Source organism: Numenius arquata, chromosome 15, assembly GCF_964106895.1.
Source record: "Numenius arquata chromosome 15, bNumArq3.hap1.1, whole genome shotgun sequence".
In the NCBI taxonomy this organism is placed as follows: domain Eukaryota; kingdom Metazoa; phylum Chordata; class Aves; order Charadriiformes; family Scolopacidae; genus Numenius; species Numenius arquata.
Window position 1 is genome coordinate 14,947,224 of NC_133590.1, and position 15,447 is coordinate 14,962,670.

Genomic DNA, 15,447 nt, shown 5'->3' on the forward strand with positions numbered 1-15,447 from the left:
CCTTTATTTTTTTCTGAGTTTTCCTGATATACTAAGAAACGTGATTTCAACTTGCAGATCAAAAGACTGATAAAATTCAGCCAACATTGATTTTGGGTTTTGAGTGGTGGAATTTCATTTGTGTGTTTTGGGGGGAGCTTTTGGTTTTTGGGAGATCTTGCGGGGTAAAATATTTTGCATTTACAGTGCGTTAAAGCAGATGGGACTGGGGGGTCTGTGCGGGATGGATGCAGGAATCGGTTGTGTGTGTGAAGGTTTCCCCAGGAGCACCATTCCCCTCCTCTCTCCCCAGCATCCAGCTCCCACCGTCTTTGGAAGTGGTGGTTCTTCATCTCGAGCTCTTCCTTCCCAAAGGGGGATGTCTCTGGGGAGCGGTGGGGAAACGTGTGTTCAGCCCTTTCCCTCAACCCTCCTTCATCCAACTGCTCGTCCCAGTATTTCACCGGGACAAAGACATGTGGCGTGATGCTGAGAGGAGAATTAGGTGGTGTGGACAGGGGATTTAAATTTAAGACCAAGGGTAATACAAAAAAAAATGGGTTTATAACTCAATACAAATCTCTTTTTTTTTTTTTAATAAAGTCAGATCAGCAATGCCAGCCAAATTTCAGCAGAAGAGGCAGATCATCAAGTTTGATCTTAGAGAGCCTGGTGTGCTAATTTGAGCATCTTTTTTGGGTTTGAGTGGTTCTTTTGTATTTAAAGTAGAAAAATTAAAAATGCACATTTAAAAACATTCTTGCTGCTCCTCGTTAAGATTGCTGGCTTCTGAAGAGCTGAAGGATATTGTTAAATTTCTTTGGGTCAGTAGAGACGGCTGCTGAATTTCATGGTTGAAGGACAAGAGAGGAAAGAGAACCAATGGAAATATAATGAATATTCGTTCAAAACAATATCTGCAAATTGCCTGTCCTGTCTAATGTAGATTATAGATATTGGAGAGAGAGGTGATTATGGGCTGTAATCAATCAACAACATTTATCCAAAGTTCTGGGTTTCTTTGTGGGCAGGCCGTGTTTACACATTATTGGATATCTTGTTGGGCTTGCAGGAATCGTTTTATTTCTGAAGCAATTTGATCATTTGACTTGATTTGCATTAAATAGAGACATGTGGGTAGTGCTGCCACAGCTATTTGGCACATCAGAGGCACAGTGTTTTCAGGCGTGTGACACAATGCATTTTGTTGTGCTTTATTAAGATTTATTTTATTCCAATGTTGTTGTTTAACCAAGGTATGTAATTCATTTTTTTGTTGTTGTTGTCTTGTGTTTTTTTTTTTTCAACAGATGTGGGAAGAGGCCATTGCCTTGGGTAAAGAACTTGCAGAACAGTATGAAAATGAAATGTTTGATTATGAACAACTCAGTGAACTGCTGGTAGGTTTTTTTAATGACACAGGCACTGCAACAATTTTTTCAGAATTTTATTTCAAACCTTTTAAAATTGTATTGAAATCTCTTTTATGACAGTAAAATGCAGAAATTGATGCCCGCTTTGGCTTTGTTGGACAAACGTTGATTAACTGGCTACCACTGGAGTGCCTGGAAAAGATTCTTTTTAGCTGAAAGATAAATATTTCGGTAATGTTAAGCTGATGTATTTGGGGTATAAAAGGAAATTTGGAATTTAAATATAAATGGGAACATGAAAAAAATCCCCATTCTCTCTCAAGTGTCTTTCCATATTCACGTTTCTTTTTTTAGGTGTGAATAATCCCCAAGCATTCATGTCTACAGTCAGTTATTTTTGCCCTGACGTTACCCACTCATTATGCCTGCACCATATTTTTTTCTCCTGCTCTTCTCAAAAGAGAAAAATGGCATCTGTCACTGTCCCTCCTATAACTGCTCAACCATTTTCACATGACTGGTGACATGATTCCAGTTTGGTTCTGAAAATTCTTGACTTCGAGGTTTTTGATGCATTTGAGGGTGGCAGAGCCCTGGAAGAGGCTGCCCAGAGAGGTGGTGGAGTCTCCTTCTCTGGAGACATTCCAAACTCACCTGGGTATTCCTGTCCAACCTGCTCTGGGTGACCCTGCTTTGGCAGGGGGTTGGACTAGGTGATCTCCAGAGGTCCCTTCCAACCCTGACCATTCTGTGATTTTGCCTTTGCACTCACCAGAGTAGATCATCCTGAATTTCTTTGAATTGTTTATCCGCTTTGTCCCAGTCTGTCTGAGCTGGGCTTTCGTACGGTGCCATTGCACCCTCTCCCACCGCTGACACCCATGCTCAGTTTGAGGATGGCTTAGAGCCACCTCCCCTCAAGCATCTCCATCCCCATCTCCCCAGAATCTCCTTTCTTGAGGAGGAAAGAATACAGATAAATATCACTTGTCTCAATTTTCTGGTTTCTTCACTCCCTTAAATGGTCTTCCTTGTTTTATCTGTGGCTCTGCCCTCCAGCTCTCCACAGCTGAATGTATATCCCTTTTTGAAGGTCCTCCTCCTGTGGTTGAGCTAGTTTTAGTGCCACGCTGATGGTATTCATTGGCCTAACTGGTCAATGGAGCTGTTTTCACATTTCTTTGTAGAGCAGGAGGTAGAGGATGAAGACACAGAGCAATTCTCAGGTGCTGTGAAGTGCCAGAAGAGTCCTCCTTGGCCTGCTGCCTGCGCCGTTGCCCGTGGGGCTGCCTTCAATAGAGGATGTTCTTCATTTCAATATAAAAGGAATCTGGTAGAGATTGTTCCTCAGCTAGAAATGATTCTCCTGTGTCAGAGATGATTATTCACCAGTGGGTAGCTGCTCTCTGAGTCCCTCATTTTTAATTTTCCATCTCCTTTATGCTTGCAACACGGGAACATGAACAGCTTTGTCATGGAAACAGCCTATCTTCACTTATCATACTGTACCCATTTTTGGCGCAGAAGTCTGAATTTGAACTTTGTACACTGTAGCTGACAGCCAATAATACCATTATGTATTTTTCACCATTTTTCTTGCACAGTAAATATGTCACAGTTACATTAAATGACTTAATTCCAGGCAGTGCTATAGACCAGGTGTGATTCATTTGCATATGGAAATGGAAGTTCTTCCTCTTCTAATCGGGGAAACACAAAGCTTCCAATTCTCAGGTTGAGCAACTGAGTTTATCTGCTCTTTATTTATCAGACAGGAGAACTTGAGAGAGATGTCACAGGACTTAGTACCAGCGTGCGTTGGGCAAAGACCAAAATTCATGCTCCCGTGTGAGTCGGGTCTCGCACACCCCCTCGGCTTTTCTTCGTGCTGCAGCATTAACATTCCAGCTCTTCTTTTTTTTTTCCCCCACTATAAAATTTAAAAGTATTTTGTTTCTTTCAGTTCTCCCTATTGTCTCTTTTGTTCAAGCAATATTAAATATTAGACTCCAAGACAATTCACAGATGACAAAATAGTTTTGCTGGAGGTGAGCTGAGAAACGTGCAGCAGATCTGGGTCTTTGTAGTCTTCTTGCCATTTAATGTTATCTCACGTAGGGGAGCAGTAATAAACCTCCCCTCAAATCAGAATTCGTTCCCTTACAGAAAGTAATGGACTAAAAATAAGCTAATGAACAGTTCGTCTGAAGCTGCACATTTGATATTATTTCATCGTTTTAGATAAAGAAGGATTCCGCTTTGAAAGCAGATGGCATCTGACATGCGTGTATTTATTCCAAAACTTATATTTTTCTGCAGTTCTCGACTGCGTGCTTTCCATATGCAAATAAATAGTTGTAAATATGGAAAAGAAAGAATGCAAAAATGTAATGAAATGTAACAGCCACAAACTGAGAAGTCTGCACCGTCGAGAGGAGCTGGTTTTAGGGATACGGGCTCCATCGTTCCGCTGTTTTGGCATCGGCGGTGCCGCCACCAGGAATTCAGGCTGCCTCAAAAGCTCTTCACCTTCATCAGAATTGAGATCCTGGGTATGGAACAGTCAGGTTCACCACAACGAGCATAAAAGCAATGGCTGCAGGTCTAGTATTTCAAAATACTAGCATATATGGGATAGAAAGGTGAAGAAATGAAATGAAATGAAACATGTTCATGTTTAAGTTAGAGATACACATACAAGAGATCTAGAGCTTAAGTACAGGGAATCTCCTTAAAGTTTGGGTCATTAAAATCACTCCTATTTATTTTGCAGAGGAAGCAAGCCCAGTTCTATGAAAACATTGTGAAAGTGATAAGACCGAAGCCAGACTACTTTGCTGTTGGGTACTACGGGCAGGGATTTCCAACGTTCATAAGGGTAAGGTTTTCCCTTCTTCCACAGGCAACAGCAAAGTTTCTTACCTTGGAAATTTCCCTCAGTTGTAGAGAAAGTACATTATTGCATGTCAGTGTGTTATTTACAATCTACCTAATGTTGATGGTTGGCTTTTAGGTGTATAAAACAAACATGGGGTTTTTCCTTCCAGTTTCTAATGCTGAATGGTTGAATTTTAGTAGAGAAGCTTTTTCTTCAAACATGTCCAATACTTCATACTTCTTCAGGTTATCACTAGAAATGAAGATAGACCACCCCGTCCATAAATCAGGGCAATAACCAGCACCCTCTGAAACGGTGACATTTTTGCCTGACAGGTATATATAGATATAGATATATGAGTATGGTAGAGAAGGCTTTTGTACGTCCATATTTTCATGTGAGTATCCTTTCCACCATAGTCAATAAAATGAAGTGGAATATCAGAGTTGTGTGTGCTACCTTTAAAAGCAGCCATTTATCGTCTATTTTCTTGGGTTGTGTGTCAGTTTAAAACATACGTCATTTGGTTGATGCCAGTAACGTAAGTTGAATAACATTTTAGATTTTTGCCACTGATACCAGGATTGTTAAGGAGTTGAATGAGTGGCTGAAGGAGGGTGGGGATTTGATACCTCTGAATTACATCTGTATCATGATTCTCTGGGCTCTGAAAATTGGAAATAACACGTCACCCGTTCAGCTGCTGTGCTGCTCATATCTGTCTTAAGAGCTGAGGATTTTCAGGTTGGAAAAAGTCTCTCTCCAACCCCCAGTGGAAGAGTTACAGTAGATTAAAGCAGTTCAAGAGACAGAAGATTAAAACTATTACTATTATTCTCAGATTATTCTCTGATTCCAGGAGACTCTGAGAGATTTAGTCTCAGGCCAGGGGCTGGTAGTAGGTTTCTTCCTGGAAATACTCATTGAGGAGATGAATTCCTGGTTGTAACCGAATAATTCCATGTTAACTCTCTCAGATTATACCATAATAAATACCAGGAGTAAGCCCAAACCTATGCTGAAGCCCAGCGCACTGGATAAATCCAGTGACTGCTGGTTAAGCTGGTTTTCTCAGGTTACTTGTGGTTGGCTGGTCTTAAAAAAGTGCATATAAAATATGTATTTATGGTGAATTGTAAAGAAACAAACATATGGTGATTTCAGGCAAGAGTTGTCTTAGTGTGACTGTCCCTCATACGAATCTTAGGAGCAGAAATCCAGGCAGAAACTTGACAAGTGTTTGGAGCAGGAGGGGAAGACTTTCAAAAATCCCAAGAAATAAAACTCGGGTGTTCATTTGGACAAAGCTTCCTTTTCCACCAACTAACTAAAGCCCATGTGAAGAAATTGAAATTCTTGAGTCATCCCAAGAAGCAGCAAATGTGTATGGCTTTTCATACACCCCGGGATGCTGCATTACAGGTGCACTTGTACCATTTATGCCCCCTGAGAAGCGCATCAGATTATCGGTTCTTTGCCGCTGAAAGGGATAAATCTGACCCCAGGAGGTTCCTGCCAGGCTAAAAGTGTATTTTTGCAGCATCGTCTGTGGGCAGACCCTCAAGAACTGGGAGATGAGCTCTCATATGTTGGCCCACTGCTTGGTCTCCAAATTACGGCTGGAAAACTCAAACCAAAGAGGCTCTGAGCAGGACCATCGCTACCTCGAGCTGCCCCAAAGCTGAGAAATGCAGTTCTGCAAACTGGCAGAGCCGTGTATGGGTGGCAGACGCAAAGGCGTGATGCTGTTCAAGCTGCCATCTGCGTCAAAAGACCAACTCTAAAGAGATGCGATGCAGAAAAACTTAAGAATTGGTCTGGTGTTTGAAATACATGTGGAGTAATGGGCATGCAACAGCTTTTCTCAGGTGTCAGCAAAAAATGTTTGTGGTGCATTGAGTAAAAAGGCTTCAATAAGATTTTTGTGAAAAGCTTATTAAGAATTTCTTAAGTTTTAACAGGCAAAAAATATTTAATATGCATTAAGAAGGAGTCACTGTTAAGATTGACCAACCCATTTCTCTAGAAAATGATTAAATTAATATTTTATGATAGTCTCGTAGGGGAGAGGTGTGTGATCAGGAATCTTCAAAACGATGAATGCATGATAAAGTCACTGCTGACTTTGCAGAGGGGAGTGTGGCTGTCAGTCGTCGTGAAATGTTGTCACACGTGCCGTCACTCTCAAGAGAGTGCACGTTATCCCCTAGGAATGTCGGGAATAGCCAGTGATCCTGATCCCAAGAGAGGGGCTGCCCTGGGTGAGTGCGTGGGGCAGCCATGGGGCAGCCTGGCTCCAGCTCAGCCGTCTGGGGACACCCAAAAATGTGGGGAGCACAATGCCACCTTCCCATTAAGCGTCCTGTTAAACTCTGTAGTCAAAGGGACACAACACAGAGTAGTGTTAATCCGATATATTCGTATCGAACTGCTTTTTCTCTTCACAACTGAATGGGGGTTTCTTTGGTAAGCGCGGGAAAACACTTACCGTGCTTTACAAAAGCTTCATGGATTGGTCAGTTTGTAATAAGTGAGTGATAAAAACTCTGAAAAATAGGCTTTTATGTGCCTTGCTGACTGAGAAAATCCTCAATACAAGCTTTTTCTTCTGTTGCAATTTTTCCTGTGAATTACAGGTCTATATACATGAGTTACAGGTCTATATACTCTTCTTAGGCTTCTGCCCTTTTTTCTTTTTTTCTTCCTCAAATAGAGGGTATCCTTTCATCTACCGTGCATTTCAAAAGGCACCAGTGCAGAGCTAAGCCCAGCCAAGCAAATGTAAACTCTTCTGATTTTCTACCCCTAGTCATAACACCCTTTTCCTAATAAGTGCTGTATAATTTTTTCGCCAAGTGTTCGTTTTGAGCTGAGTGATGAGGTTGATGCAAGCATTACGTTCATAGCAAACCTTAGTTTAATATGTTTGATCAGTTAAAAGTATGCAAGTCACCTTTTGCATTTTTCTTTAGAATTTAATGCGCTTGTTCAGTATATAAATGGACTGTATAAAATGTATCTTAATTTTCTTTATTGTGAAAAGAAGAAACCAATACTTAGAAATACAATATACTTGGTTTAAAGGTTATGCTGTGTTCAGTCAACATAAAATGGCAAAATAGACAATTATGGAGTCTAGGGTGCATCAGTCGTTTGAAAGATTCAGTGGTTTTGGACCTTCTGCCTAAAATCAGTATAAATTCTATTTATACTTTTCTCTCCTACTCTTGCTTGCTCACATCAGCGCCCTTTAATAAATGTTTGTGTATAAAAAGCCTAATTCTGTTTATTTACATCCATACCACCGTTAGCTATGGAAGGTGGATGAGAGGAGTTACAGAGGGAGATCTTGGATTTGGTAGAGGACATCATTTGTCTTAATACTTATTCAATGGGCACCTATTTTATAGATCCTTGAGATCATGTATTGGATCCCGTGTAATTTAGTGTGGTTTATACAGATGCCCGTGGGTGAGCACACACTTAATGATCTCAGTATTGAATTTGGAGTAAATCCATTGGCTTAAAATATTTGTAAATTATTGATTATGTCGTAGTGTGAGGAATGTGAAATTTCTCACTTAACAGCACTGCAGTCAACGCCCCTGAGATCCCAGTTTGTCACTGAGGGTGCTGGTGTTGGGGTTTCACCTCTCTATTTGTTTCCAGAACAAAGTCTTCATTTACCGGGGAAAGGAGTATGAGCGGCGGGAGGACTTCGAAGCGAGGTTATTGACTCAGTTTCCAAACGCCGAGAAAATGAAAACGACGTCTCCACCGGGCGATGACATTAAGAACTCCTCCGGGCAGTGTATCCTTAGGTCCCAGAGCGGCTCCTCCAGCTGCACGGGTCGAGGATTTACAGCCAACATGAGCAGGAGACTGTTGCACTTCTGCCTTTACGGGCGTAACACGTGAATTTTGTTGTTCTGTCCTTTTTTCACGTTCCCCTTGAGCCGCCTGTTCTGCCTGGTTGAAATTTGCTTTTCAGTTCTTAACCCCGGAATTCAGATATTCAGTGCTTTACTGTAAAGCCCAAACTGGATTTACCGTCTAAATTTCACAGGCCAGTGTCAGAACAGATCGTCAGGTGAGTTTGGGTTGGTTTGGCAATTCTATTGGTCGCCTTTATGACATTTAAACTAATTCTTATTGTCATATAACAAATCTGTGCACAGCCAAGGAGGGCAGGAATCGTGAGGACATTCCATGAGTATTCTTAGTATTAGCAGAGATTCCATCCAACCCACTGGAAAACGGGGATCCCAGAAGCATTTTTTATTTATGTGTAATTTTTTTTTTTGTAGAACTTGAGTTTAGCAGCAATTCCTATTTGATTTTGATTGTGTTTTTCCCTCTTTGCAGTTTCTATAGGGTGAATGAAGTCCAGCGGTTTGAGTATTCACGCCCTGTTCGTAAAGGAGAGAAAAACCCGGACAATGAATTTGCGGTAAAACAAAAAAATAGGAAATAGAGAACTTCGGGGGTTTGCTTGTTTATTCCCCTTCATTTTGAGAATCTGAGTCGTTATGTTTTGGTTCTTAAAAATAAATCCTAAGTTTAAATGTAATTATTTTTCATAGAAATTCAGTTAAATCAATCTATCGTCTTCTGGTTTATACCAGTAGAAAAAATGGACAACGCTGTATTTATTTTGTCAAAAACCAGTTATTTTGAGAAAGACATTTAAAATGGTTATACCCGAAAAGACAGATGTCTCTTGCCAATACCTGTCTTGGCATGAAGGTTCTACTCAGGCATCTCTTCAAAATCTTTTTTTTTTTTAACTAAACCATATGTTTCATGTAATGGTCAATAAAACTCCCTTTGAGCACAGCTTGTATCCATCAAAACGTTTACAACAGGTTACATCAAGTTGATTGCCTTTTTTTTTTTATAGATACCATTTTATTCACAAGGGTTCTGGGGGGCGCAGTTAGTAGTGAAGTAGTAGTAGTAATTAAAGTAATAAATTAATGCATCATTTCTTGGGCGTGGAACTTGGTTTTCTGTGTAGTCACGGGCTCTAATCAATCATTGTGCCAATAAATACCGAGCATTTGTTTTCCTATAGCTAAGACTTGGGTATTCATTCAGAAGCTCCTTTGGTACCTTTGGCTTCTCGTGGCAGCTGTTATATCAAAAATTGCTAATTTGCTAATCTGCGAGAGTTCAGTTGAGGAGGCAGGAAACCCTCTTTTTCTAAAAAAAAGTGCTAGAGAGCACAACAGTTTACAATAGGTTTTGAGTATAAGTAAAAAAAAATATTAGGTATTTCTAAATCCCTTTGAAAGCTCTTCCTCTGTTAATGGAGGATGGAATAAACAATTCTGTTTTAAAAAAGCCTCACAATAAATGAGATGAACTACCACCACCTCCCAGTTCTAACAAAATGGGATCAAGAGGATTTTTTGACATTAGTTGGGAACCTCTGCACACGTGTGGAGGCAGAGATGTTGAATCATATATTTTTAAATTCGAACCCATAAGGAGATGGTCAATGAAGACTTTGCAGTTCACCTGAAATCACAGCATCACAAATGCAGGTCAGGATGGGACCTCGGGAGGGCTCAGGTCCAACCCCGTCCCCGTCGGGGCCAGCTCCGGGCTCAGACCCAACTGCTTGGGGCTTTCCCACCGCGAGTCTTGACACCTTCGAGGATGGGGACCACACAGCCTCCCCAGGAACCCGTCCCTCAGCTCCTCTGCCCTCCCAGGGGAGAAGTTTTCCCTACAGCACGATGTTGTGGTTTTGTGGAGGATGGTCCTTAAAAGCTCTCGGGGGAAAAATGACAGTCCGGTAAAACCAGTGGATCTTTGGCATGGGGTTTCCTTCGGAAGGGGAGCAGCTGCTCTCTACTAAATCATGTATCACATTTAAATCAGTGCTGCTCCATCAGCTCCCCAAGCAGATACCATTTGAAATCTCTCCCTGGCTCCCCGATGGCTGACGTGCTGCAGTTCCTTTTCCTGATGCTAATGTTTTAAGGCTTTGCTTGAGATAAAGGCTATCAACCTGATAACGGGATGTTTATGTTATATTTGCAGAATATGTGGATTGAGAGAACCATCTATGTGACAGCGTATAAATTACCAGGGATTCTGAGGTGGTTTGAAGTCAAATCAGTTTTCATGGTAAGATCAATTTGGCTTTATTAAGGTTGCATAAAGGAACGGGGCTCGTTCGACAGCCAGGGAGCATTTATATTTCTGTGTGACTGCTTCAGTTCTGTCACCAAGCAGTCAATGGGGTTGTATCTGGCATCCTATAACAAGGGAACTTGCTCTCTGAGAATGCTAATTGTTGATGGAGGGTGACTCAGGTAACACTTTTCCAGTCCAGAGAAAGGAGAAACATGGGCTGACTCTTCCAGGCCTTTAGGGCAAGGGCCGATCAAGGGCTTGAAGTACTTTTATAAAGTATTTCTGGCTTTCAGCAGGTCAGACGTTACACCCGAGGTGGCGGAGGGGAACCCTGCTACATCAGGTTGAATTTTGTCTAAGAGGATTTGGGGTATTTTGATTGTCATTTATTCAAAATACACCCTAAATGGAATGCATTGTATGCGTCCCCATCTCTTCTCTCCTTGTCATTTGTGATTAAAGGTTGTTTTTGTTTCTTCTCCATAGTTTGCTAAAATATACCCCAGCAACCTCACAGCGTAACTCCAAATTACACATTTCTCTGTTCTGCCGTTTAGACTGTTTGGATAAGACATAGCCATTAAATGCCTTTAAGATTAAATTATTCTTACGCAGCTGTAATTTTTAAGTGGCAATAAAAACATTGTTACTGCAGTTTTTAAATCTCTCTTGTGAGGCTTATTTTTAAAGGAAAAGAACAATTTGCATATGATTAATTAAAAGCTTTTTCATTGCTCCATTGAGGTTATGTTGGACAGTTGTATTTAGATGAACAGAAGTAATGCAGAAAATTACTATGGTATCTATAGTAACAGAATATGAATGTGATGTTTGACAGTAATAGGCAGCTGAATAAAACACATTGAATTTTTAATGAATTTTATATTTTCACTATAATCCTGATAGAGGAGATTGTGTTTAATCTTCGTGATGGCAAAAAGTGTTGTTTTATAAAAGCTGGTAAATCTGATGAAAGTCTCTTCTCCTGCCGCGTGGAGAGCAGAGCCCGGCAGGCAGCTTTACGCGGGCAATTTGTACACAAGCACCTCTAACGCTGTGCTTGTCACCCGAACGTGCATCGATCCTGGGAAAGAGCTTCCTATAAGCTTTTTGTAAGGATGACATTAGTCGCGTAGCTGAAAAACGATACCAGAATGGAACTTAATAATATGTGGGGAGATGGCAATGGGTGACTTCTGACCTGGCTCTGCCATAGTTACTACAAAATCGGTATTGACTTTCATCAACATTCCTGTCAGCTACAACGCTGGAAGCAGGATCACAAGGTTTACATCCCCGTAACGCTAAATTTTGATTATGGATACAGATTTTATTGACGTTTTACTAAATGCGATGAGTTAAAGTCGCTCTGCGCGTTTCATGTTTTATTGATGGCACTAGAATATCTTTAAAGGAAGAGGTGAGATCACGTCAACTCAGCGCTGAGAGAGAACTGAGTAGTTTAATAAATGCAGTGTGTTTTGTTACATAACCCGTAGGAACATGCATAATTTCCTTAAATCTATTTGCTTTTTAAAATCCTTCTGAGTACTTTTACCTAAACCATTTCATTCTCTTCATTATCTGCAAGGAATTTGTCGTACACATTCATTATTCTGTACCTGATTTGTTTTAGCTGGACACAGATCGTTCTAGGGGAAAAAATTTGCCAAGGCCAACCAGTGAATTAGAAACTGGATTTTTAATTGCACTTGGTTTTAAAAAGTACAAATATTAATCTTTGTTTTGGCTTGTTTTTTAACTTTTCAGTGTTGCAGACGTAGGAGGAATACATCATTTCTGTTTCCCTGAATAGATTGTGTAGTGTCCAGAGTTAACAAGCTACTTGGAACAAGGCTCATCATTTACAAGTGTAGATATTTTTAATAAACAGCTTTCAATAAGATTCAAAGCAGACTTTGTAGCAGTAGGATGGGAACGGCAGTTCTCCATCTGCTTTTAAAAAATTAGAGGGAGGATTATAAGAGTAGTAAAAGAGGAGAATGAGAAAGAAAGCCATGATTGCTGATACAGAAAAGTCAAAAAAGATGTCTGTCAGCTCAATGAGTGCTAATTTCTGTAGATACTCAAGAGCTTTAAAAGCAATGGTTCATCAACACATTATTGCGTCGTTATAAGCCCATTAATACAAACGACAGAATCCTAAATTTAGCGTACGATGTTTGCAGCAGCTCCTGCCCAGTCAGACGTTGAATGTGGCCTTATTTTGCCAGTCCCAGTTTCCCCGGCGGCAGATTGGGCTCTGAAGGACAGACGTCGTCTGTCCGTCTGCGCCGGGGACACCTCCATGGCCTCAGCACCAGCACCGGCCTCCTCTCCTGCCTCCCAGAATAATTCAGCAGCCATGCTTGTTAAAAATGCTAATCAAAACATCCTTGATGTAATCAGACGGCAAGTGTAAGAGTAGCAACTGAAGAGATTTGATTATAAGTGGTTCTCGGAAACATGGGAAGCAACAGATCGCCAGGTAGAAGTGCTGCTTTGTTTATGTAGCATTTATGCAAATTAGGCTGTAATCAAATATACACTTGCGTTTTCCTCACAGGCCTCAATTAACCTTCCTTTTCTATTCCTACCACTTCATTTTTTTAATGTAAGTAGTCAATGTCTTCCAGTGAGGACTGTCTACGCCCTGGGTTGGTAATTTTTAGCCCGTTCACTAAACGTACATATTTTAGCAATATTTTAGATATTTTAATACTGTTTCTTCAATGTGAGCAACTGCCATTCTGAAAGACCCAGTATCTGGCTGTAAATAATAGTTGGAGATGAGTCAATTAAAGCACAGCATAAGAGCTAATTCACCCCGTGAAGGCATCTGAGGAGCTCTCCTCACTGAAGTCCAGCCTCTGTGAGGAAGAAAGTTTCTTCCTTCAGTTGTCAGTGTTCAGATGAAGAAAATGAGACCTCATGGGGAAAAGAACAGCAGATAGCTTAGAAGTCATCTTTTCAACATATTAAACTCCCTTTCCTTGGGAATACACCAAAATAATCACTGCAAAAAAAATGGTGATTTTCGAGCTGTTTAGGATTACATTTTCCATCGGAAAATCCACATTAAGTTATCATTTCTTTCTTATTGTTACATTAAGCTGGATCTTCTTTGTACTGCTAAAACTCACCGACTTGTAATCTCTGATGTTCTCCGTAATCCTCCCAAAACCTCACGTGATTCCTCTCAGAGCCTTTCGGAATGTTGTGCTGTTGTGCTGAGATGTAATCCCTCCCACTGCAGCGAAATGCAGTTATCTTTCCCCACTGATAATTGATTATCGGATCAGTTACCGCAGTATATAGATCCTGAATATTTAAATGCCTGAACCCACCCTTTCTGTTGGCTATTGGTTAATTCCTGAAATGTTTCTAATGGTGGTGGTTTGGTGGACAAGGACTCTGCTCCTTGATTAAAACCTCCTTTTGTTTGTATTTTAGGTTGAAATCAGTCCACTGGAAAACGCGATAGAAACCATGCAGCTGACAAACGATAAGATCAATAATATGGTTCAGCAACATTTAAATGATCCAAATCTACCCATTAACCCTCTCTCAATGCTACTTAATGGCATCGTGGATCCTGCTGTCATGGGAGGGTTTGCAAACTATGAGAAGGTAACATCAAAGTTACGTTTTTGGCTTTCTGTGTTTGAATTAAGAGATAGAATCAGAGAATGGGTTGGGTTGGAAGGGACCTTAAAGATGATGGAGTTCCAATCCCCCTGCCATGGGCAGGGACAGAGTCGATGTATTTAGCAGCAAGAGGACTTCTGTAGGGACGTGGTGGACAATTGCTTAGGAGAGGTAGACATGGAGATGGATGACATTCCCATGCGCTTGGACATCGGAGCTGAAGCAGGAATTCACCGCTGGGTGAACTTCAGCGGCCAAAGTAACTGATTGCAATTCTCACCTTTGCTTTCAAATGCCTGAGTTTTGAAAGGATTTTCATCCAATGGCAGAGACTTCTGAGATCCCAGTCAGCTACAGATACATCTAAATAATCTTAACTGCACATTTACATTAGCTTTTAAAGTTATATGGGATAAGATGTTAACATTATAGGGGAACTATAAATGCTATTTATTATTTATGTTGTGAATATAAATCATTCTAAACTAGCACACAAGCAATATGTATTTTTTAACATGAATGGAGAAGGTACTTGCTGACTGACATGTCGCTATATCCATCCTTTATGTCCTTTATGTCCTTCTGTGACTCTAACCTGTTTCATGCACCAAAATTTCTTGTGTCCTGGGAGCTGCTGGAATGACCTTTCCAAGATGTGCCAAGTCCTCTGCAGAGCCGCCCATGAGATTTGGGCTCGAGCACTGTGTGCTCATCTGCCCACTTAGAAGATTGATGTATTTATCTTCAAACATCATTAAATTCAATATCTTTCCTAAATTTTCATTGATATCTGTAGTTAGTACAGCTGGTTTTTGCAGAACTTTTGGGTTGATTCATTGATCTTTGCTGTGGGTAGTTCTTCCATGGTAGGTGTTTCATTTTCTGAAATAACTGCTAAATTCTCTCTCTTGACTAGGCTTTTTTTACTGAAAAATATATGCACGAGCATCCAGAAGATCATGACAAGATTGAAAAACTAAAGGATCTCATCGCTTGGCAGGTAAAAAATTTTAAGTCAGGCGGGTTGGTGCCAACTGCTGTACAAAGACATTTTAGTGTCACTTTGGAGAAAATTCAGACGTTAAACTCTTCACCCTGCATACACTCCTTTGCCATTTAAAACTGCCTTGGAACTTGAGCTAAAGTTCATCTTTTCAAATCTGACATCGTTTGTCATTTGATAAACCCAAGGACCAAACATGATCAACCTCTTTTTCTTCTTTCTTTCTTTCTTTCTTTTTTTTTTTGGCTACCATAATACACCAAAAGTATCCCGTCTATATCAAATGAGAAAATATTTTGTAATAACATCAGTTAGTATTATTGGCAATTTTGTTTTGCACTTTAATTTTCTGAGGCTGGTTTGAGAAACTCTTCTCAGACAGGAAGATGAAATGCTTCACCCCGAACCCCTCCTCCTGCTTC

At 40.5% G+C, this 15,447-nt stretch overlaps 1 protein-coding gene across 1 annotated transcript in view; it reads left to right on the top strand.

Moving 5' to 3' along the window:
- The window catches only part of DOCK1 (dedicator of cytokinesis 1), a 298,792-nt gene that overhangs the window by 249,150 nt on the left and 34,195 nt on the right, over positions 1 to 15,447 (top strand). The window contains exons 39-46 of the mRNA XM_074158901.1: positions 1,290 to 1,379; positions 4,126 to 4,230; positions 7,900 to 8,041; positions 8,242 to 8,320; positions 8,596 to 8,680; positions 10,279 to 10,365; positions 13,828 to 14,004; positions 14,939 to 15,022. Of these exons, the coding sequence (XP_074015002.1) occupies positions 1,290 to 1,379; positions 4,126 to 4,230; positions 7,900 to 8,041; positions 8,242 to 8,320; positions 8,596 to 8,680; positions 10,279 to 10,365; positions 13,828 to 14,004; positions 14,939 to 15,022 (849 nt within the window). The remainder of the gene's footprint in view (positions 1 to 1,289; positions 1,380 to 4,125; positions 4,231 to 7,899; positions 8,042 to 8,241; positions 8,321 to 8,595; positions 8,681 to 10,278; positions 10,366 to 13,827; positions 14,005 to 14,938; positions 15,023 to 15,447) is intronic.